This window comes from Tinamus guttatus, unplaced genomic scaffold, assembly GCF_059628265.1.
Source record: "Tinamus guttatus ecotype Peru unplaced genomic scaffold, ASM5962826v1 Tinamus_guttatus_pri_ptg000115l, whole genome shotgun sequence".
Lineage (NCBI taxonomy): Eukaryota > Metazoa > Chordata > Aves > Tinamiformes > Tinamidae > Tinamus > Tinamus guttatus.
Genome location: NW_028288649.1, coordinates 8375393 through 8397462, shown reverse-complemented (window position 1 = coordinate 8397462; position 22070 = coordinate 8375393). Strand labels below are relative to the sequence as shown.

Genomic DNA, 22070 nt, shown 5'->3' with positions numbered 1-22070 from the left:
CCTTCCAGCAGTACCCAGTGATAGGACAAGAGGCAGTGGGTACAAACTGAAACACAGGAAGGTCCATCTAAACATTGGGAAAAACATGTTTTACTGTGAGGGTGACTGAGCACTGCTGCAGTTGTGCAGTCCCCTTCCTTGGAGACAGTCAAAAGCCATTGGGATGCAATCCTGGGCAATATGCTCTATGTGATCTGCTTGAGAAGCGGGGGTGCACTAGATGATCTCCGGAGGTCCCTTCCCACCACAACCATTCTGTGATTCTGCGATGAGTGGGGAGTGCTCCAGGACTGAAAGTGCATAGCAAGACCAGGCTGGAGCTGCTCTAATAACCCACAAGAATCCCAAGAGCAGATAGTGGATGGCATTAAAACCGGGCATTAAAACCCACAAGAAGCAGGGAGCTTGAACTAGATGATCTCTAGAGCTCCCTTCTGACCTCAGCTACGCTGTGATTCTGTGACACGAGAGGCAGGAGCCTGTGCTCAGTCCTGCAGGTTGCCTGGGGGCTGCACAGAGCTTTGGTCCCGGCACCTGTGTTTGCAAACTCTGAGTGCCCCACTTCCATACACAACCACCCTTGCAAACTGCAGACGTCTGCCTTGCCCAGCAGCAAGAGCTCGGCTTCTGTAGTCTTGTACCCATTCCTCTGAATAGTGAGGGGTGTAATATTTGTTGGTCAATATTACTCAAGCACAGTGTCTAGTCCTTAGCAGTTGACCATGAACAAATACACAAAATCCCAGAGACACAGACCGCGCGGGCAGGGAAGACTTCCTTTGCTGTTGTTCCTAACACTTAACTCGGTGTCCTCAAGGCATGTGGCTTATACAAATCGCTGCTTGTCTCCTCCTTTGAGTCTGTTGACCCAAATCAGCTTTCAAGACAGTGGGCAAGGTGGGCTCACTTCGAGTACTTTGGATTTGTGCTTATTCCATCAAAACCAGCAGACAGATGGCAGAGGGGACACCATTAGCGTGAAGAGTCCCCCCTGCCCCACAGATGGTGACGAGCAGGGCACATCAAAGCCCCTGGGCCTGCCAAACAGGCAGTGTCTGTGAGGAAACATGGAAGTATGGAGCCAGCATGAGGAGGAGACCTGGGTGTATGAGGAGGACAAGATGCTCCAGCAGGGGGTTAGGGGGCGCGGGAAGGACCTGGGTCGGTGAGGGCTGGGGGACAGCAGTGGACACTGCATGCAGGCGGGCAGGAAGCCTGGCTGCAGACCAGCGGGAAGCCCCACCAGCTCTCCTTACTGCAAAAGTGACGAAACGCACCCAAACTGACCCCCTTAGGCCAGGGCAGAGGGAACTCGCCCCCCTTCCCTTGCCCACCCGCCGCCACCCCCACGCGGGACCTCGCCACGCGGACGGGACACCCCCCCCCCCCGCCCCGGCGCGGGCTGCACGCGCGCGGGGCACGTGCGGCGGCGCGGGCGGCGGGAAAGTGTGTCACTGGGTGAGCGGGCGGGGCGGGGCGGGGCGGCGCGGCGCGCGCGGGGCGGCCGCTCGCGCCCTCCCGCCCTCCCTCCCGCCCCGCTCGCTCGCTCTCTCGCTGCCTCTCGCCGCTGCCGCACTCGGCGCGGCGCCGGCGCCGCTTTTGTTGCGAAGGGGAGCGCGCCGCGGCGGGCAGCGGCACCGCGGCTTCCTCCGCGCCGGCCGGCAGCGCAGCCGCCCCCTGCCCCGCGGCGCTCCGCGGCGCCGGCACATGTAGCGCCGCGGCGGCGCCGCAGCCGAGCCGCGCCCGGCGCAGCCTCCGCGGGGGACGCCGCCGCCGCCGCCATGGAAGTCAGCGCGGGTAAGCGGGGGGACGCGGGCGGGGGGCGCGGCGGCGGCTCCGAGCGCCCTTTCCCCCCCTCCCTGTCCCGCTGCGCGTCCCCGCGCGGGGGCTGCGCGGCGCCGCCCGCCCTGCCCTGCCCCCGCGCGGCGCGGGCGCTGCGGCGGGCGCGCGCGGGGCCTCACATGGACCCGCGGCCCGGGCCATGTGCGCGCTGTGTTTACGTTCCGCGCTGCGCGCGCGCCCATTGGCCGCGCCGCGCCGTGACGCGCGCGTTGCATAATCGGGCGCGGGGCGGCGGCGCGGGGCGGCGCGCGGCGCGGACACGTGAGGCCGGCGGGAGGCCGCTGTTTTGGTGACCTACATTCGGGGCGGCGGCGGCGCGGGGCGCCGCGGGGGCACGTGGGGCTGCGGCGCCGCTCGCCACGCCCCCCCCCCCCCCCCCGGGGCGCCCCGTGGCCGTTGGCGGAGGGCGGCGGCCGTTGGCGCGGGGGGGGCGGCGGTTGCGCTGCGGCGGCCGTTGGCGCGGGGGGGGCGGCGGTTGCGCTGCGGCGGCCGTTGGCGCGGGGTCCGCACGGGTGCCGCCATGTGCGCGCGCCGCCTCAGGGCGCCCCTCACGTGGACGGGCCCGGTGCGCGGAGGCGGGAGGCGGCCCAGTGTGTGGGCGCCCTCCCCCCCTTCCCCCTTCGCGGAGCCTCCGCGTTGTGTAACGGGGACGGGGGTACCCGCTGCCCCCGGGCGGCCAGGGGCAGGAGTCGTTTTACTGTTATTTTAATTTTTTTTTAAACGAATGCGGTGTAATTTGAGAGCAGGCCGAGCGGGAGGGCAGCCGCTTCCCCCTGCTTTTTTGGCTACGCGTCCCGCATTCCTCTCTTTCCTCCCCCCTACCTTGCCCGTGTCCTGGAATAAATGTGCTCTGTGCAGGGTGTTTCCTTGGCGCTGCGGTTGTGTCCTCCTTTCCGGGGGCGCCCGGGTGCTTAGCTGCAGAAAATAGAAATCAAGCAAAAAACAAAAGTCATGGTTATCCATCCTTTTCTATTTTCTCCCCTTGGTGAGGGTAGTAAATGTGGTTTCGCGCAGGGGGAAGCAGTGTTGCAGCAGTGTGGTTGGATTTGGAGGTAAATGGAAAAAAGAACCGATTAATCTTTTTATCGCAGTATCTCTGTATTGTTAGGATTTTTCAAATCTCTCTTGAAATTAAATAGCTGCAGCTTCTCGTGCTTCCTGTAATGCCTTCCCCTGGCCCCTTGTGTCACTGAATCACCTAAGTACGTGGGATTTTAAAGATGCTGAATTCCTTATGGATCTGCCTAAAATGTGTTTGCACAGTTTAGCATAACATAAAATCACTTGTTTTAGCACATTTCACTAGACTCACTGGGCAGATTTTGATAAGTTTGTAGATCCGTGGCTGACCTCCCTATGTAGCATCAGGATCTTTTCCTTCAGGAAAGTTGTGTGGGAGTGGGGAAAATGCTGCATGTCTGCAGTTTCCTGCTATGTGGTTGATGATCTGTGCTACTTTTCTGGAATGTAGGTTTCAACCTTTAATCAAGAAAGGATTCAGGGAGAGCTATTAATATAATTTCTACAAATAGCAAAATTATTTAATGTGCCACAGACAAGACTGGCAAGATCTCGGAGCTGCAGGAGCAGCTTGGCTATCCAGGGGCTTTTGAGGCTTTCAAAAGAGAAGATGAGGGGGAAAACCCTGTATAAAAAGCACAGTCTTTACCATCTCTGCTGTGGCATTCGTGCTAGCATTAAGGGAAAAGAGCATCCCCTTTTATCGGCCAGGGTTTAAAGATACTGGGGCGAGGTGCCAACGTGGAGAAACGTGGACTTCCCCGAAAGCCTCGTGGGATGTGTTTGTGCGTTGTTCCCTGCCCGTTTACAGATAAGGAGGGTGCTGGCTGGGAAATCCAGTTCCTTCCTGGGTCCTGGTGACCTCTGAGCTTTGATCTGGTGCCTGGCAGAGGCATTTAAAACCAGGGAGTATTTGGACCTTGAAAATCGGTGACACTTGACACTGCTGCTGCTCCGTCTGGCCCTGGGTTTTGCCTTTTCCTCCTTGCTGTGACCTGCATGTCCACTGCAGCTCCTCCACCTCCCAGCCGCGCGGTACTGAATCCTGATCCTGGATGAGTGTTAGGTCGTGTGGAGGCTTCCCTGAACCCCTGTGCAGGAATGCCTCGTGCCAGGAGGTGCAGAGGTGCTGGCGTTCAGCAATGTGGAAGGTAGCTCAGCCAGCGATGGCTTGGTGCGGCTCCCGCTTCAGAGGGGCTTCCCCAAGGCGCTCGCCCCGTGTTTGCTTTAGAGCACCAGGGAGGGTTTCTTTGCCAGAGAAAGAATGAAATCTTAAAGAGCAAAATGAACTGAGTAAAGCTCCTGAGAAGTGCCGGGAGGATCATTATAGCTGATAAAAGGAAGAAGACTTATAGGTGGCTGTCTTTTCCCCCCATCTTATTTTTTTCTGCTTGCAGACGCTGGTATTTCAGTGTTGTTCTAGGAGTTACATAACACCAATGTCTATTAGATCAGAATAACAAGCTTTTTCTGCGAGGAAGCTGTAATTAATATAAGGGACTATGACCCCCAGACCTGTAATACCAACTTAATCAGTTGGTTAAGGATTCTGACATCAGTGCTTTTTACCTCCGAAGGAAGTCAGTATGTTGCCATTTCTAAGTTTTTTAAGTCTTTCTGATATGTGGAATTCCTTTCTTCAAAAGAATGAGTCACCTGGGAAGAGATTTTCCAGAGTTAAGTGTGTGTGAAACAGAGAAGGTACAGGATATAACTTAGTTTAAATAGTTGTGTGGCCTTTGCTGGTTAGCTCTTTCTGTGTTACATGCTTTTGTTGTATTAAACACTTTTATAGTGGCTTTTGAAATAATAAGTCTTAGAAACTCAAGTGGAATGAAGGTAGTTTCTCTTGCTTATAAGCTAGACAAACAAGCCTGTGAAAAAGCAGAGCTGCTTCTGTGGCTGCCGGAAGACAAAAAGCTGGTTCAGCTGAGAGGTGCTCAAGTGTGCTGGGCTGGGAACAGGCTCTGCTCTGCAGCGTCTCACGGGTAGCAGCCCTGGCAGCTGGAGGTTTAACTGCAGCTGTTAGCAATGCTCCCGAGACCTGCAGCAGGACCCCTGGCACTGAGCGGGCTAAACAGCGATGCCACAGGCTGCGCTGCCGCCTCTTCCCGTTCCTCTGCCCTCTGAGCTGCTCTGAGCACCTCTGCGGGCCCTGCAGAGCCCCCTCCTGCCTTGCCCCCTTCCTGCTGCCCCGTCCTGGCAGCACCGTGGTTTGTTGTTGTGTCCTTGGAGCCTCTCCTCCTCTTTAATCTCATCGGCGGCTGAAGGAGGCTGATAAGATGGCAGAAGTGGATGGGGCAGCTGGGGTCATTCTGTGAAACGTCACGGAGAGAACGGGGCTGGAGGGAGGGATGGAAAGGAGCGCACATGGGCGCCGGGCCTGGCGATGCCGGGTCATCGCGTGGCTCACGTGGCAGGGGTGTATGTCTGCTTGTTATGTCACTACACGCTGCCTTTTTTTCCTGCCTTAGGGGGTGTGATAGCTTACATCAGCTCTTCGAGCTCGGCATCCAGCCCAGCCTCATGTCACAGCGAGAGCTCAGACAGCGGTTTCCAGTCATCCTCTTCGCCTGTGCCGTCCTCTCCAAACAGCTCCTCCTCAGAAAGCAGCTGCAGCAGTCGGGGCAGCGAGGGCTCTGATGCTGCACCCAAGAGCGACCGGCTGGAGGAGACTATTAAAACAAACCAGTCAAGTGTTGCTGGTTTGACAAAGGGCCATAATGGAGTCACAAGTACGTTTGGTGCCAGCTCCTGAAACCACCACCTTCCTCTTCCATTCCTGCAGTTTGGGGTTGTGCATATGTTACAGCCAGGTCTTACGGGTAGCTTCCTTGTTGGGCCCGTGGCCAAGCCTCGTTTTTTGTTTTTTATGCTTTTTATGTTTCACCGTATGTATTGTACAGTATGGTACTACCACACTGATGCCAGTATGTGAAGGTCCCATTGTTACTAGTGTAAAGCAGTCTGTAAATACAGTCCATTCTTTACTTCAGATTACCACCAGTGAAAACTGATTTGAAAAAAAATCCAAATATCAATATCAATTAAAAGAGCTAGATTTAAAAGATGTTATCAAACAAAAATAGTAGCAGTCAGTGTTTTTCTTCAGGGGTTTTTATGAAGGGGTGTCAAAAATCTAATTGTGCCTGTGAGCACACACATGCACACACTCACACGTAAAATAATTGAACTGCAAAAAAATTTTCTTACACTGAGATATCAAAAAATACATCATTTTGATTTAAGTCTTAATTTGTAGATGTAAGCATGAAGTAACTGTAAGATGGAAGTGGTTTTGGGGTTTTTTTGTTTGTTTTCTGTAATCACAAAGATCAACAATAAATACATTTTTCAACAGTTTGAAGGGGCAGGCCCATCGACAAACATTCTGCTGGAGTACTTCTAGTTGTTGCTGTTGCTCAGCTTTAAGCTGACTTTGGGGCCACTAAAGTCGCCGATAAAATTTCCGTTAGCATCAGCAAGACCTGCGTTAGGTCAGCACTGTGGCTTGCTTGCAATACATTATAAAGTTGAGTGTTCTATAATATTTCTATTTTTTTAAGAAAACAATGTTTGTTATTGGCTAGGGAAACCGCAGTCTTTGTGGGCTTCCTTTTCCTGATGGAAAAAAAAAAAAGATTGAGACCAAACTTTGACCTACTTACCTAAATGGTCCTTTTAAAAGTATGTAAATGTAAGCAGACTTTCCTTTTCTGCTATTGAGCGCAGTGCTACTGTAATTGAAAGCCTAGTGAATACATGTTCTCTCCCTATTCTGCTGTGTTCTGTGTTTGTTTTTTTGCCCCTTGCCTTAAACTTGTACCTTCTGAACTGCTCAGGGTTTTCATACGTTCTTGTTTTCTGCTCCCGTGTTGCTTTTCTTTTATTATTATTACTATTATTATTACTGTTGACACTATATATTTTGCTTTGTCATCATGTTGAAAAGCTGGGAGCGTGTTCCTGTAGCTGTCACTGATTTTCGGTATTCTTGACTTCTCTGTTCTAATTCTAGAGTTTAATGGCATGGTTCTTCTGTGCAAAGTCTGTGGAGATGTCGCTTCAGGATTTCATTATGGTGTTCACGCCTGTGAGGGCTGCAAGGTGAGCCATATTTCTGCTCACCTTCCTGCTGCTGAAATGCTCAGGTTCTCTCATCTCAGTAAGGGAAAAGGGGTGATGACCGATGAAAAATCATGGGTATGCTTTTCTGTTGAACAATTTCAAGACATTTTGAAATATATGCAACTACTAGGTAGCAGGCATGCGTGTTAATATCAGGTGATACAGACCTATTGTTATAACACTGCAAATACTCTGTTCTGGGAATATAGTTTCTGTGAAGGTATTTATCAGCTTATGGGTTATGTGAAAGAGACCTTTGAAAAGCAGATGGTGCAAGTGGATGGTTTTGTTGACAAAGTTTTGAGATTGAAGGATCCAATTTTGGCTTTTAACTGTGGTTGCCTAAGAAGACTGAGGGCAAATCTTATAAACTGGCAATACAATGATGAAGTAAAGTGAAGATATTTTGATTTTGAGTGCTGACTATGCAGGCAAAAACTTAAAATCTAATTAGATTTATATTAGAAATTATAACCAGTTTGCTTTATATACAGATGGATGATGTACTGGGGGGTAGTAGGTCGTGAGGAGTTGTGTGTTCTTGCACTCACTGATGGCTCTGAAGCAGTCTAAAACACACTGAAATTCTTTTATGGGTGCAGAAAGGTGAATGGTGACAGAAGAATTTGACAAACACTGCAATAGTCACGGTTTTTTGTTTGCAGGGTTTTTTCCGAAGGAGCATTCAGCAAAATATCCAGTATAAGAAGTGTTTGAAGAATAACAACTGCTCCATAATGAGGATGAACAGGAACAGATGCCAGCAGTGCCGTTTCAAAAAATGTCTCTCCGTTGGAATGTCAAGAGACGGTACGTCCCCGGGCGAGCACTGCTCGCCTCAACACAAGCCGGGAGGGATCTGGGCTTCAGGAAAGGCAGCTGACCCCGTTGCCCAGACAGCTTCCCTGTCACAGCACGTTCCCGTGAGCTTGCCTGCTTTTCTGTGACTGTCCTGAACTGGTAGCATAATACTGGCCAGAGATGTGTCCTTGCAGATTACTGCAGTGGCTGCCTGCCCTGCGGTGCTGTGGTAGGGGCACAGATGTAACAAGAGACTTAATCTTGTTTTACCCAGTTAATATTTTAAGCTGTATTTTGCTTGGGACAAGATTGCTCCAACCCCCATCTCTCTCTTTCTTCAATAAAAGGCAATTCTGTCCAAGCTAAATGGACTAAGTGGAACAGCTTTTTTTTGAGGTGAATGAGGCCAGTTGGAGGTCATGCAATTTTAGTAGCCTTAGAGCAACCTTTATAGCGTACAAGGAGTTTTTTGTTGCGTGGATCAAGGATGTAACTACATAACTCCTTTAATTTGCTTTTGGTGGAGGTGGGGCAAAAGGTTCAGCTGAGTCTCTAGCCCCATTTCTGCAGTCTACTTCTTGTGACCTTTTTCTTATTGGAATCTTGAAAATATGTTTTGTTAGTCTGCTAAACCTTGCCTGTCACAAACAGTTCTTTCTTGTGTTTCACTTTTTAATTTTCTCTGGGTTTTTACTTCACAAGAACTAGGAATTTTGGGCTATTATTATTGGGCTTACTGGGTGGAGTGTTAAAACTTACTTCAAATAATTGTTCTGGGCTCTTGTCATGCATATGAGTTATTTCATCCCCTAGGCGCTTGTTTGTGCATAAGGTTGCACTCGCTTTAATGAAGGAGATTTAATGATGAGCTACTGTGTGAACCTAATTACATTCAATTGAAACTGGTCATAAGCCCCTACAAGACCATGGTTGGACAGGATGGTAAAAGTAGTTGTAGATTCCTTAGGTTAGGGTTAAAAGTTATGCAGCCACATGATGACCGTCCCCTTGTCAGCAGAAAATGTCCTGGCAAATTTTTCTTATAACTTTGTCTTGAAAAGGTAAGTCTCATTCAGTATAGATTGTCTTTGTTTTGTGAGATATAAAATGTACCCACAAGGAACTGTCCCGTAGGACTTACATTAAAATACAAGAACTGTGTTTAAATTTGTCTAATTGTCAGCACATAAAGTTGTACCAATTTAATTGAGCCGGTCTTAAATCCTGCTACTTAATCACATCTGTGTCTGTAATCCATAGCCAAATTTGGAGGGGGGAAGGAAAAAAAAAACCAAACAGAAAAAGGAAAATGATTTATTTTAGAGCTACCTTTCTTTGTATGTAAACAGCATCTCATGCCTATCCTATGTCCGTGAAGGTCCTTGACTTGGTGATGATAACTCTGCTAGTAGTATCAATGACAGCAGTGTTAATGCTTCCTCTTAGAAGGCAAGGTTACTGTTGTTTAATGTATTTTTTTTTCTTTTTTTTGGGGGGGGGGTGCTGTTTTTTGCATTTTGGTTTGGTGCTGATGACTATCGCTAATGCTTTCAGGACTGACTTTTTTTCCCCCCCCCTCCTTTCTCCATTTTGGTAGCTGTTAGATTTGGCCGCATTCCTAAACGTGAAAAGCAAAGGATGCTGATTGAAATGCAGAGTGCCATGAAAACCATGATGAACAATCAGTTCAGCAGCCACTTGCCCAATGAAACATTAACAGAGCCTCAAGATCAGGCCCTTCAAGAAGAGCTTTCCTCCAAGCCCAAGCAAGAGCAAGAAAACATCAAAAGCCCTTCTCCTCCTCCTAGCTCTGACATTGCTAAGGAAGAAGTGATCGGTATGGTCACCAGGGCCCACAAGGACACTTTCATGTACAACCAAGAACAGTCTCAAAACCCAGTGGAGCCCATGCAGCCCCAGAGCGGGGAGAGAGTTTCAAACAACCCTGAACAATATATCTTGAGTAACGAGTGCTGTCCTGCTGGGCTCAGTGGCCCCCAGTACCCTGAAAGCGAGCAGCACCTTGGCGGACAGTACAACGGGAGAAATCCCCTGCATTATCCAGGCGGGCACGCCGGGAGTTTCACCAGCGGCCACTGCGTGACCTTCCCCAACGGCTACGCTCAGCGCATGTGTGACAGGATCCCTGAAGGTGTCTTTTCTCCAAACAAGAGTGCCAGTTACTCTTGCAGTACTGGAGGGAGATTGCATCTGGTATATTGATATCAATTGTGTGATTTGACTTGGTGAAAAGCTTAGTGATGCTCTTTTAGTGTTTTGGAAAATGTGTGGTATGTGTGGGTAGGTGTGTGTGTGTGTATGTATGTATGTGCATATATATATATATATATGTATATAAAATAAGAATGGGTCCAGCTGTTCCACTTTGGTAAGTGAAGCTGCATGCAGCTAACTGGCACAGCTGCTAAAACTCAAAATAGGACAGTTTAGTAGGACAGTTTTGATAGTGCAGATTGTGATGAAGGAAACTGAGTGGTGTGTAGGATTTGAAACCATAAACTTTTTATTTACTTAGGTGTGAGTTAGTTGAGAATAGACTAATAGACACCAAAGGGCCTTGGTTGAAGAATTTTTTTTTTCAACTGAGTTGATTTTAAGCAAAAGCAGTGTTGGGAGTTCGTAGGTTGCCTTCTTCACTGAATCTCCTTGAAGGATTCACAGGCAGATGCGCTGTGTTTTCCTTTAAAGAATATTCAAAGTTTCTGGAGTGAAACCTCAGGACTGGGGCTATTTCTGGGTCTTACTGGTGTCCTCTGAAATTTGTCTTGCTGGGTGGGATATCTGTCTTTCTTTAACTATTTTTCTTCCCTTCAAATGGGGACAGGCTTATTTTCTTACAGACCGCATAAAATAGGGGCTCAATGGGAGCCATATTGCAAGCATCCTTCTTCCCTAGTACATCCTCATATCTGAACAGAGGCAAGAGTGAGCTATATTGCTAAAATCCTTTGGGAAAAGTTCAGCATCTTTTCTGTAGTACTTACCTGGAAATGCCAAGAGGACTGATGTGCTTATGTCTCCTAGAAGACTGCACTAGAGTAGTTTCTCACTGAATTCTTAACAAAGGTAGTTCCTATTTTCTTGCTTATGTGTGGATTTTTTTTTCTCTTTCTGCTTAACAGTTCCCTCCTGCCTTGCACCTGCTGCTTCCCTGTTATTCAGGCAGCCAGTTCTGTAAGCCCCTTAAAATAGACTGTCCTTCTCTTTATCACTGTAACCGCCTGGCATGGGAGAACATGGCATCCTTGTTCTCATCCCGTGCTACTCTCCAAACACAAGCCCCTGACCTTTTTGAAGTACTTGAGCTGAGAGTTTGTTTTTTCCCCCGGGCTTGTAAGGGTTCTTCACAGCGCTCGGAGGCTTCTGAGAAACCTCTGTGTTTGGAGAGTTGTTTGTTTTGATGCTGGATTATTTTGTTTTCCTGACTGTTGCATGTGTGGACCCTGCCACCCCTGGCAGGCTCTGACCTCTAATTGCAGACTCTGGACACGGCAGCGTTGCAAATAATAATCATCCTCCACCTTTCTTCCTTGCAGGGAAAGTGTGTGGAGTCATTTCAGTGGCATCCTTGGCGCTCCTGAGAAGCAGAGGTTAAACCTGTCCGTGTGGGCAGGCAGTGGCTGCACCTGGGGAGGCCCAAGCAGTTGTGTTGGCCTGTGTCTAGTAGCTGCAGGGAGGTTTAACACAGCGTGCAGTGAGGAAACCAAACCGAATCAGAGCCCTGCATCCCCAGCACAAATAAAGATTTTGCCAGAGGATTCAATGAGAACAGGATTTGAGTAAAACGAGTCAGGAGCTGTAGGCAAATTTAATTAGGCTGTGATCCATTGCAGAGGCAGATGTCTGGGAGTTGTTTGGAGGTTTTTTTGCCAGTTCTCCTCGTGTCTCAAAAAGCACTGCTTACAACTTGCTTCTCAAAAGGTGTTTCTAAAAAGCTAGTGACTGAACAAGTTGAAAATTTCCTCCATGGGCATTAGTCTCGAGTATAAAAATGTCTCGAGAGTTTTTAGAAACACTATGAATAGGTGAGAACACTGTCCTTCCCTCAAGTTAGGGTAGTCAGGTGTAGCATGCGAAAATGAGGTGGTTTTGCTGCCTGATTCAGAACAGGGTGCTGACAGAGTCTCCTTACTTTTGGTAAGTACTGTATATTTGATAGTGTTGTATGAACTCTTGTAATATCGTACAGCAGAGATTAGTGTCTGCTTTGCTGTTCATTATGTACCCAGGCCTTCCTTTTGTCAGAAAGATTCCCAAATGAAAAATAGTTCAGGCTGACTCCAAATGATTTTCAGTTTATTTAAAAAGGTCCTCCTCCCCCAGCAAAGTAGTAATGTGAATGTGGAGATTGTCCTCAGATGCATAGATTGTGTCCTTGTTTGTAACTGAACCAGAAAGTCTGCAGTTCCATTCTTTCCCCTTTGGGGGAGAGAGAAAGAAGAGGAATTTCTACATGCCGACTGCCTAGGCAGGAACTCTTATGAGTTTGCTGAGGGGAAAGGTACAGAAAAACATAGATGTTTTCTTTTCCTTGGCCGACTTCCCATGCAGTGAATTGCTAGACAGTTCTGGGGTCTGAGATAGCCAGCACGAGGAGTGCAGCTCTGAGGAATTAGTAATATGTCTCACTGTTTGCTGTTTGCTCTGCTGGCATTATGTAGAGTTGCCTCTACCATCTGGTACTTCAGAGGAGTACAGATTTACAGGAATTCCTGTCCTTGCTGAAGATGGGTGAAATGAATATGAGAAGGTTTATCCGTCATTAATACCTCATTTTAGAAAGTAGAACTGAAAGTATTTGAGTGACTGGTGGGGTTTTGTAGTGTGAGTTTGCTGACAGCCTTAACTCATATGTCTGATTTTTTTTTTTTTTTTCTTCTGTGATCGAGATCCCATTTTAATGGGTTCGGACTTCTCATACAGAAAGACTCTCTGTGTTTGTGCTAAAGAACAAGTATTTTAACATCTGCTGACTGTTTGCGGACAGAAGTGAAATACAGGATTTTAATCTTCCTTCTCTGATTAAAAAGAAATAGACCAAAAAAAAAAAAAAAAGCCCAAACCCCACAAATACCCAGGAAAGGAAGCTTGGTCTGGCAATGAGGGCGTAGACGTGTGAGTCAGGAAACCTACGTTCAGTTTCTTACTCTGGTGCTGACGTCTGTTACCTTGACTAAAACACTTGACATGCCTGCAAAACAAGAAAGATCTATGAGATCTTGTGTGGTAGAGATGGTGAGATTACAGGCAATTGATTGTGAAATGAAAAATAATTGTGAGGTTACAGGGATAACACAGGTAAGAAATCCAAACATCAAACATGAGTGGGATCAGGGAAGAAACACATTGCTCTAGATTGTCTCAAGTACATTTTATTTCAAACAATACTGCAGTTTCCAAAGTCAGCAGTTTCAACAGGCTGGTAATGGTCTCTTTTAACAGCAACAGCAAAAAAAAATTCAGTTGATTTGGGAATTGACTGAGGAATACTGTTTATCTTTGTATATTGCTTTATAAAGTTTTCTTCGGGAATAAACAGTTTTCTTTGAAATATTTGTCAGTATTTGAAATGTGTAAGTGTTGTGTTCTGTCTGTATTTTGAAAACATTAGGTGTGTCCAATGAGTAAGACTCCTTATGTGGACCCAAACAAGTCTGGCCATGAAGTCTGGGAAGAGTTTTCCCTGAGTTTTACCCCTGCAGTGAAGGAAGTGGTGGAGTTTGCCAAGCGCATCCCGGGTTTCCGAGACCTCTCCCAACACGATCAGGTTAACCTTCTGAAGGCTGGGACCTTTGAGGTGAGAACACTGCGTGTCTACTGCGAGCTCTGCACACTGCGCGTCCTGCCAGCCCCCTTAGGAGCAGCAATAAATAGCAGCAGGTTATTTCGGGCCACGCCGGCTCGTTCGTGGGTGCCAGCTCCGAGCGCCCCTTTAGCTGACAGCGGCAAGTGCTTCTGGTCAGATTGTGGTGAGCTGTCCTGGCTCACTCACAAGCTGTATTGCCCTTTACCCACCCCTGCTGCCTGGGTGGGATTAAATGACTAATGAGGAATTGCTGGGTTTGTATCTTAGCCGTTATTTTGGTGGCTACTGTTGCTTAGCCTGGAGCGAAGCGGATCGCACCTGGAAGGGTGGATGGCTTCAGAAAGCTGCCTACCATCACACCATCTTTTAGAGAAATGTGTTTTATCGCTGTGCGTCCCAGCTCCTGCAGCCGTGTCCCTTTCCAGAGCACCGGGCCTGAGCCGCATTGCCTCTGGTGGCAACGGGGGCCAGTGCAGCCTCCGCCATGGCCCGTGCAGTGATACTGATCCCAGCTGTGCTGCTGAGCCCAGCTCATGCTGCGTCCGTCCACAGCCCAACAGGCCATCCCTGTAGGCTCTGATCCCACCAGGGCCTCAGGATTAATGTCACCCCTTGCAGCCAGGACATGTGTGAGCTAGTGATGCTAAACTGGCAGCGCTGCCAGAATGCTCCATGCTGCGTTATAATTAGTGACCTTCACCAGCTGACCTTTACTTAAAGACCTGCTCTCATCTGTTGGAGACCAGGTGCATATTTTATAAGTGTCCAAATGTGAAGTTTAAGCTTAGAGGGCCAGAGGAGATAAGTCTCAAGAATTCAAGTTATCGTGCTACGTTTTTCTTTTGTGGCAGCAAGATAGGGTGTTTTAGGGGGAAGGTAGGATGGAAGGCAGGGTTAGTGATGCTTTTTCAGAGGAATGCTAGTTTTTGCACTTACCTGAAAACATTTCTCTTGTAGTGTGTTGGGTCTCTTCTGTGCATTTATAAAATCTAGTTCTAAAATGGATAATTGTTGGGCTGAAAGAGGCAATTTACACTGCTAAAATTTAAGTACGCTGCCTTGAATTTGTTAGTTTCTGGGTTTTACCATTCCTCCTTCCATTTGCTGTTACGTATTTTTACCTATTTTTGACCTTTTAGTTTTTGTGTAAAACTGTTTCATAGCCGAGGGCTCTCTCCTTAGGTCTGGAGTCTCAGCCTCTTAAGCTGCTGTTCCCGTTATACAAAGCTGTTGGTTCCGTCTCCTGTGCGGAGGCACGCTATCCTGTGTGCTCAAAGGAGGCTTGAAAACCTTGCTTGGACCACTCACCTAGCTTAAAGCCAAACCCTCGTGTTTTCAAGTAAACTGTTTTGTTTTGGCATTTCTTTACTTGGATCTTCAGCCTTGTTCATATGCCTTTTTTTCTGGTCACAGGTACCACTGTTTGAAAGGTTTCCATATCCATGGGAATTAATAATATTGTCCAGCTGTATGCTTATTCCTATTCCCTTATGTATATGAAACATTAATAATAATTTATGTTAGTGAACTGGAACCTGTAGTCAAAGGCCTGCGCGGTGTCTTAATAACTGGAAAAGAAAAAAACTGCAGAGCAATTAAAGCAACAAACACAAGGACTAACCATTTTGGTCAGTCCCTGTGAATGGGGCTGCTGCTGGGGGAGCAGTCCTGGGCGGGCGCATGGAGATGTGGGGTTTCCAAAGCACCATAGCTGTACGTATATGTTCTCACACCACGTATAGATGTAGCACAGCATATAGATGTATGCTTTCGCACATAGGCGAGCTGAGAAGTCCGCTCAGATCTTGTGTTGCTTTACATGGGGCCAGTGCAGAAGCAGCATTGAGCCCAAACCAAGGGTCCCATCTGGAACTGAGCTGATTCTCCCCTTCAGAATGTAGTGGTAGAACTGCTAAGCCTGTTGAATCCACTGGGCTAGTGACTCGATTTATGCACAGACTCACAAACTTGGTAATTTGGCTGCACGTGGTGGGGAAGTGAGTGGGCACTTGCCTGTGTGGAATTTTTGTGCGCTTGCTTTGCTGTGATCAAATGACGGGATTGATCAGCCACATCCTCAGCATGCACAAATAGGAATCTTGCTTGAAGTGAAACAGGAAGAATTACGTGCTGTAACCATCATCTGAACTACTCTTTCTTGGACATAAATGTTAACATTGAAAGCTATAGGCTGGGTTTCTGCCTAACCTAAATCAGTGCAGCTTCCTGGATTTCAGTTTTGGAGAATAGCATTAATACTGGGTTGCCCAGAAGATACTGCTCGTTATTTCAAGTTAGTGATCCCTCATTTTTAAAACACAGTAGTAAAAAGGGCTTAGCATTTTGACCTGGAAAGTTGTGGAGTACCTGGCTAGTCCCTGCAGATGCACAAGGTCAGCTTGAGCTCTGCTCACCTCTTCAGTCTCATGTGGTTGTGTTCTGAGGGCTTCCCTAGTGCCTAGTTTTCTGCACACGGTAGCGAGTGTCATCAGAGGACATAGAACTTAGGTAACAAGAGTGAATAATATATAGTGCTCATGTGTTCATCCAGATTGCTGCATGTCATTTGGCTGTTTAAATTTAGCAGCAGGTCTTGTAATGTGCATGAATGGTATTTGAATTCTTAAACATTTTTTTTCCTGAACCCTTCTTCCTTAAGCTTGTCAAAGGCTCTAGTCTTTGCTGAAAACCTGTTTCTCCTCTCATCTGTAGTAAATGCCATTTAAATTAATGTAGTTATGTAGGGTAAGTGAGAAGACTGACACACCAAGAGGGTACAGCAAGTCTGACGTTTGAGCCAATACCAGTTGGCTCATTTTCTCCAAAAAGGAAGGCTGTTGTGTGCAACTTAAACCTGGAAAAATGTAAATAAGCTTGTTGAACATGAGCAAATGAAACTTTACAAGCCATTCCACAGGGAAACATTTCACAATACGGCTGAGAAACCACAAGAGAAATTTCAGCCTAGAGGGGTAAGTTCAGCACATCTCAACTGCTCCAGCCCAGGTGCTTATATCAAAGGGGTGTTCCCAGCTGCAGCTGGAGACCAGGTGCTGTTTCAAGCCCTGCTGTCCTGGCCTTTTGCAGGCTGTTCTTGTGGCTCCCTTCTCCCGGAGTGCATTAACATTCCCATGGAAAGCGCCACGTGGCATGGTCCTCCTCCAAGGAATGCTTGCTGGGCCAGATCACCGGGTGGTGTAAATCAGCACTGGTTCAGTGGAACTTCTCCAGTTTACACCAAGCAAGAATCTGGTTTCATGCCTTTATTTTGCTGCTCCTGGCCAAGAAAACGTTTCTTTTAATGCTCTATATGCCTTTGGCTGCCCTTTGGCTTAAGCAAGTTGTCCTACTGGCATATTTATGAATGGCACTGTCTTTGTGGCTCAGGCTGTCAGGCTTAAATTTTCATTTTCCTGCCATTCAGGTGCTAAAGCCCCCTGCCCTGCATCCATTCCCTATTTTCTTGTTTGCTCGTTTCACAGAGGCTACTGAGGCAGAGCTTGCATTGTCTTTTTACAGCTCAATAGCATGCTGACTTTTCTATACAAAACGCTTGTACAGTGGGTAATAAGAATAAGCCAGTTAGAGTGATGTTAAATTGATTTCTCTTCTCTTTGATTTTCTAGAAATACACTTACATTGCTTTCTCTTTTTCTTTTTTTGTCTCTCCTTTCACCAGGTTTTAATGGTACGATTTGCATCTTTGTTTGATGCAAAGGAACGTACCGTCACCTTCCTCAGTGGAAAGAAGTACAGCGTGGATGACTTGCATTCAATGGGAGCTGGTGATCTGCTCAACTCCATGTTTGAATTCAGTGAGAAACTAAATGCCCTGCAACTTAGTGATGAGGAAATGAGTTTGTTTACAGCGGTTGTTCTGGTATCTGCTGGTAAGGAGAGAAAGTTATCTAAAACTATGCTAAATTTTGAATGTCTGTATCAAAAGATTTTTATAAAAATATATTTTGGTGTTTCAAGACTAAGCCTAGTTTAGCAGCTTTCAAGCTACTAGCAGCCTGTATTTTTTTATATATTCTATCTAATATTGTCTTCAGGAAAACATGGTAAAGGGATTTTTCTAAAATTTTATGGAATTCAAAAATACAGTTAGTAGTAGAAAAATCTGAGTTTTGTGGGTGTGTTTTCTCCCTCTCATTTGAGAGATTGGGTGGAAATTGAGGAAGGATGGAGCTTATTGCCCAGTAGCTCTGTAGAAGCCATTTGTCTGACTCTGTCCTGCGAAACTTTTAAGAGTCAGGGAAGTGTTGATGAAATTACTTGACTTACAGAGCCTAAGTCTTTAGGTGATACTTCTACTTCCAAATATCGTCACTGAAGCCTACTGCATATCCTATTTAACTTTAAATCTAGCAGTTTGTTCTCTCTTCTTGTCAGTGAGGGCCCTCTTCGTGGGCATTGTAACTCCTTACTGTGAAATGTTTGCCAATCCATTAACATCTTCATCGGTCTCATATCTTGTTTCAGTCCCTGGAAATACAGAACACACTGGCCCAGGTTCAGAGGAGGATTAAGCACCTACTTCTCTAGTATTATCGAAAGCCCAAATTAGGCACGTTAGCTCTGCATGTAATGCCTGGAGTACAAGGTGTAGAATCCTGCTTGCTGGATATGGAGCTCTCTAAAGGTAGCAAGCAGGAATGGTCGTGATGCCTATTCTCCAGGCAATAAGCCTGCCTCCAGAGGGAGGACACCCCAGGCATGAGGCTGCAAACACTTGAAGCTTCTGTAATTGAGGTAGGACAATTCAGTCCAGGAGTTCCGTGCAGGGCCACTTGAAACTTGATAGTATGGGATGGAGCAGCTGGAGCCTCTTAAACATGTAAGCAGTGGTAATGAGAGGGGTGGTACATGGCTGGCAAGCTCAAAAGCCAGAAGGAATGGCAGCATGAAGTGCAGCACTGTCAGTGAAAACATTTCGGTAGTGGAGAGGGATGTGGGGTTTTAGTCTTTATTCCAGACTCTACTTTACATATTCTGAAAAATAAAACTGGCAAGGGGGGGGAAAAAAAAAAAGATGACAAGAACCACAGGACCTTTAAAACCAGGACTGAAAACCACGAGATGTCTTCCCTTCCTGTGCAATGTCGCGACAAGGCTACAGCCACGCTCTAGTTCGTCCAGCTGCTGGGCCCCCAAGAACATCACCACCCCGCGCAGCCTCTTTTGAACCTTGGTGGCTGCATGTGCTCTGCTGGGCATGCGCGCAGCCAGGGAGTGTGGCGAGCACCCAGGGCCCTGTGTGGCCTGTTCCCTGCTGCTGCTGGATCCCTGCAGGGTTTATCTTGGAGCTGGTGCATAGCGTGGGTGGTTCTAGGCAAGTACAACACAGCATCAGGGCCACGGAGCAGGACAGCAAGACAAGGTGTTTGGGGCATCTCACAGCTGCTGAGGGAGGTTCTTCAGGTCATGGCTTTGGCTGTAGGTGCTGCGTGACTTAGCTTCCCGGACTGCTCACCAATCCCAACCTGCAAAGCTTCTTGAGAAAATACTTCTGGCATTTCATAAAGCACAACCTGATTGGTCCTAAAATGCATAAGAATGTGGGGGTTTAATATTTTAACATTAACATATTCCAAATGTGCAGATTGAAAGATAAGCACGGTAGCAGTGAAGAACATATATAGTTTCTTACAACCTCTTACTGTCATATGTCAAGGAAAGAAGAAACAGGGCCATACAGTGAGTATGCAGAGGTGTTCCTGGTGGTGGTGTGGAATTACCTTGGTGCCACCCCAAAGCTAAATGAACACTCTGGTTTCATTTAATTGGAAGTGTTCAGTATGGAGAGGAAAGGGCAAGATGGATCATGGACACTGGCATGTGAAGAAAGAGGAAGCAAGGTGGAAACAAAGCCAAAAGAAGGCATTTCATGGAGGTCTAGAGACAAGATCCTCTCTTACCAAGCTGAGGGTTACGCTATGTGATTGCAAAATTAAAAAACAACAACAAACAAGCGAAACATGTAAAAGCCCCTTAAATCCCCCATGTTTTATTCTCCATTAGTTGAATGGTAAAAACAAAGATTTCATCTGGGCACTGGAAACAGCCAGAAATAATGTGAGAGGGAAAAAAAAGAGGTGGATTTACTGAGCAGAGTAGACCCCCCACAGCTACTACGACAGTCCAAATAGACTTTTAGGGTTGCAGTTCTCTTCCAAAAGAGACAGGGGAGTGTCACTGTGTTTGTACGCACGAGTCCTCGAGAAACCTCGTCTCATGGACTCTGTGCAAATCTGGTCAGACCCTGTTCGGGGCAGAATAAAGCTAAACAGATGCTTAGAGGATGGCAAGTAAAGGCCAGGAGCCCCCTTCTCTTCTGTCTGTCTCCTCATTAAGCTCTTTCTGTCTTGATACATGGCTGGATTGAATGCAAGCACCTCGAGAAGGAGAGCGGCTACTTCTCAGACCTAGTGGACAGTGTACACAGAGCAATAAATACATGTGTTCATAAATACAGATGGACATTGACTAAAGTTCCTAATTGTTAGGGCAAAAATGTTCTGGAGCAGTCTTTCTGCAGTTAAAAAAAAAAAAACACAAAATCAAAAAAAACCAAAAAATGTTTTAGGACAGATTTCTAAGTAATATCTTTTCCCATAAAGGTGGGGAGTTATACGGAATGCTCCAGGAGGACTTTCTAGATGCTGTTCACCTGAGCAGTCCGATCAGATTTACAATGACAGCATAAGGAAAGGATTCCCAGGCTGCCTGTAGGAGCTGGCTCTGTGCTACCCCAGAGAGCTGCTGTCATTGTGTGTCCCACTTCTGCAAAGTGCTTAAGTACCTGTGCACTTCAAAGCGCATTGCACTTCGCATCAGTCACTTGTGTATGTGCAGCCTGGGCTCAATTGGCGTGGAATTTAAGAAGGGAGACCAAACTGCGGCTTAGAAAAGGGAAAAAACAAAACAAAACCCCCCTCACACACACTACTGTGGTATATCGTGCTTAAAAAATTGTCTTTTTAAGCTCTTAGGCTCTGCGTAAAGAAAACGGGTATATGCTGAATAAAGCTTTCTTAATAGCTATGTTACATGGAGTAACTACAGTATGTGAAAGTAGAGTATTTTTCTTGATACCGAAAGTCTTCTTTTCCTCTTTATTTGAGAATTATATACCCTCAAATTCCCCTCTGAAATTTCATTTTGTCAATGCTTGATAAGAACACTTAAAGATAGGGCTGGCCCTGGGAAGGCTCCTGTTCCCGCTGGCCCCAGGGGTTCAGCAGCTTAGACTGTGGGGCCGCTTGGTGTTTCTGTGTTTTTTTGTTTTTTTTTTTTTTCCTCCCTGCCTGCTTCTGGACTGGGAGTTCCTCCTGCCTCCTCCAAATGTGAAGCTCTACGCTCAACATCCAGCCTTGAAAAATACTTGAAATACTCACTTCAAAGTGTCCATGTTCTCTGCTTGCATTGAAAGTTGTGATTCAGCCAAGCAGTTAAATACATGCTTCAATCTGGCCTTTTCTGGAAATGTGAGCATTGAAAAAAAGAGTGATTGAGGGCTGCCAGTTTAGAGTTCAACAAGAACTTAATACTATGTAAAGTTGCAGTAATGTTTAAGAGACTTCAGGTATATGGGTTTGGAGCTCCTGACATGAGTAATTTTTTTTTCTGCTATTTTGTTTAATTCTTAAATAAGTGTTGAAAATACTGAAAGCTACATCTGTTTAGTCCTTTTTCCCATCCCCTTCCCCTCATTCTTCTCTCCTTAGATCGATCCGGAATAGAAAATGTCAATTCTGTGGAGGCACTTCAGGAGACACTAATTCGCGCTTTAAGGACCTTAATCATGAAAAACCACCCAAACGAAGCCTCTATTTTCACAAAACTTCTTTTGAAGTTACCTGACTTGCGTTCCTTGAACAACATGCACTCTGAAGAACTCCTGGCCTTCAAAGTTCACCCATAGGCCTTTAGGTCTCACTCGTACCTGGACTTGCCTCGTGTTAAACTGTTTTGTGCTCAAATATGTATTTATACAATTGTACCACTTGTTGGAGAGAGAAGAGCTCACAGGCTGTGAGCAGCCGATGGCCGTTCCGTAACCTTGCAATAATGCTTCAGCGGGTGCTCTCACGGCGCGGCGGTCGGCGTCCTCCACCGTGTCCAAACCCCGCTGCGCTGCAGCGGAGGAGGTTACGAGGAGCCGGAGTTGGCGCTGACTGTATTCCCACACGGAAAAAAAGAACCACCACTGCCCTCTGAAGTACCTGAGTGCAGAATAGCTGTGTATGTGCACATGGAATGGGGTGGGAACAATGCTGTGTTAATAGGAAAATGGAAGAGCTGATTTAATTGGTCTTTCCCTTATCTAATATATGTGTGTCTGTGTCTCTTAACTCATGGTTGTTCCATTAAACCTGGTGGAATGATTTCAGCCTACACCAACTCTTCACTGAGTGTGTGTGTGTGTGTGTGTGTGTGTTCATGCCAT

General features: G+C 46.9%; 1 protein-coding gene across 2 annotated transcripts; it reads left to right on the top strand.

Annotated features, from left to right (window-relative positions):
- Nucleotides 1-1738: 1738 nt before the first annotated feature.
- Nucleotides 1739-21567, top strand: NR1D2 (nuclear receptor subfamily 1 group D member 2). 2 transcript variants are annotated; one of them, XM_088521193.1, is made up of 8 exons: nucleotides 1739-1797; nucleotides 5337-5597; nucleotides 6881-6969; nucleotides 7656-7800; nucleotides 9389-10005; nucleotides 13424-13609; nucleotides 17298-17508; nucleotides 21349-21567. In XM_088521193.1, exons 1-8 carry the CDS (start codon nucleotides 1782-1784, stop codon nucleotides 21543-21545), a joined length of 1722 nt encoding a protein of 573 aa, XP_088377319.1. In that variant the 5' UTR covers nucleotides 1739-1781; the 3' UTR covers nucleotides 21546-21567. The 2 variants fall into 2 exon arrangements, with proteins under 2 accessions (XP_088377319.1, XP_010211513.2); XM_010213211.2 differs by lacking the exon at nucleotides 1739-1797 and having other exon boundaries at nucleotides 5234-5597.
- Nucleotides 21568-22070: the final 503 nt, after the last annotated feature.

What these genes read in the sequence shown, in the direction of transcription:
- NR1D2 (XM_010213211.2), top strand. Translation starts at nt 5,252, where the DNA reads ATGCCGGGTCATCGCGTGGCTCACGTGGCAGGGGTGTATGTCTGCTTG. An exon ending in GGGCCATAATGGAGTCACAA is followed by an intron (nt 5,598 to 6,880) that starts GTACGTTTGGTG and finishes TTCTAATTCTAG; the next exon opens with AGTTTAATGGCATGGTTCTT. An exon ending in CGTTGGAATGTCAAGAGACG is followed by an intron (nt 7,801 to 9,388) that starts GTACGTCCCCGG and finishes CCATTTTGGTAG; the next exon opens with CTGTTAGATTTGGCCGCATT.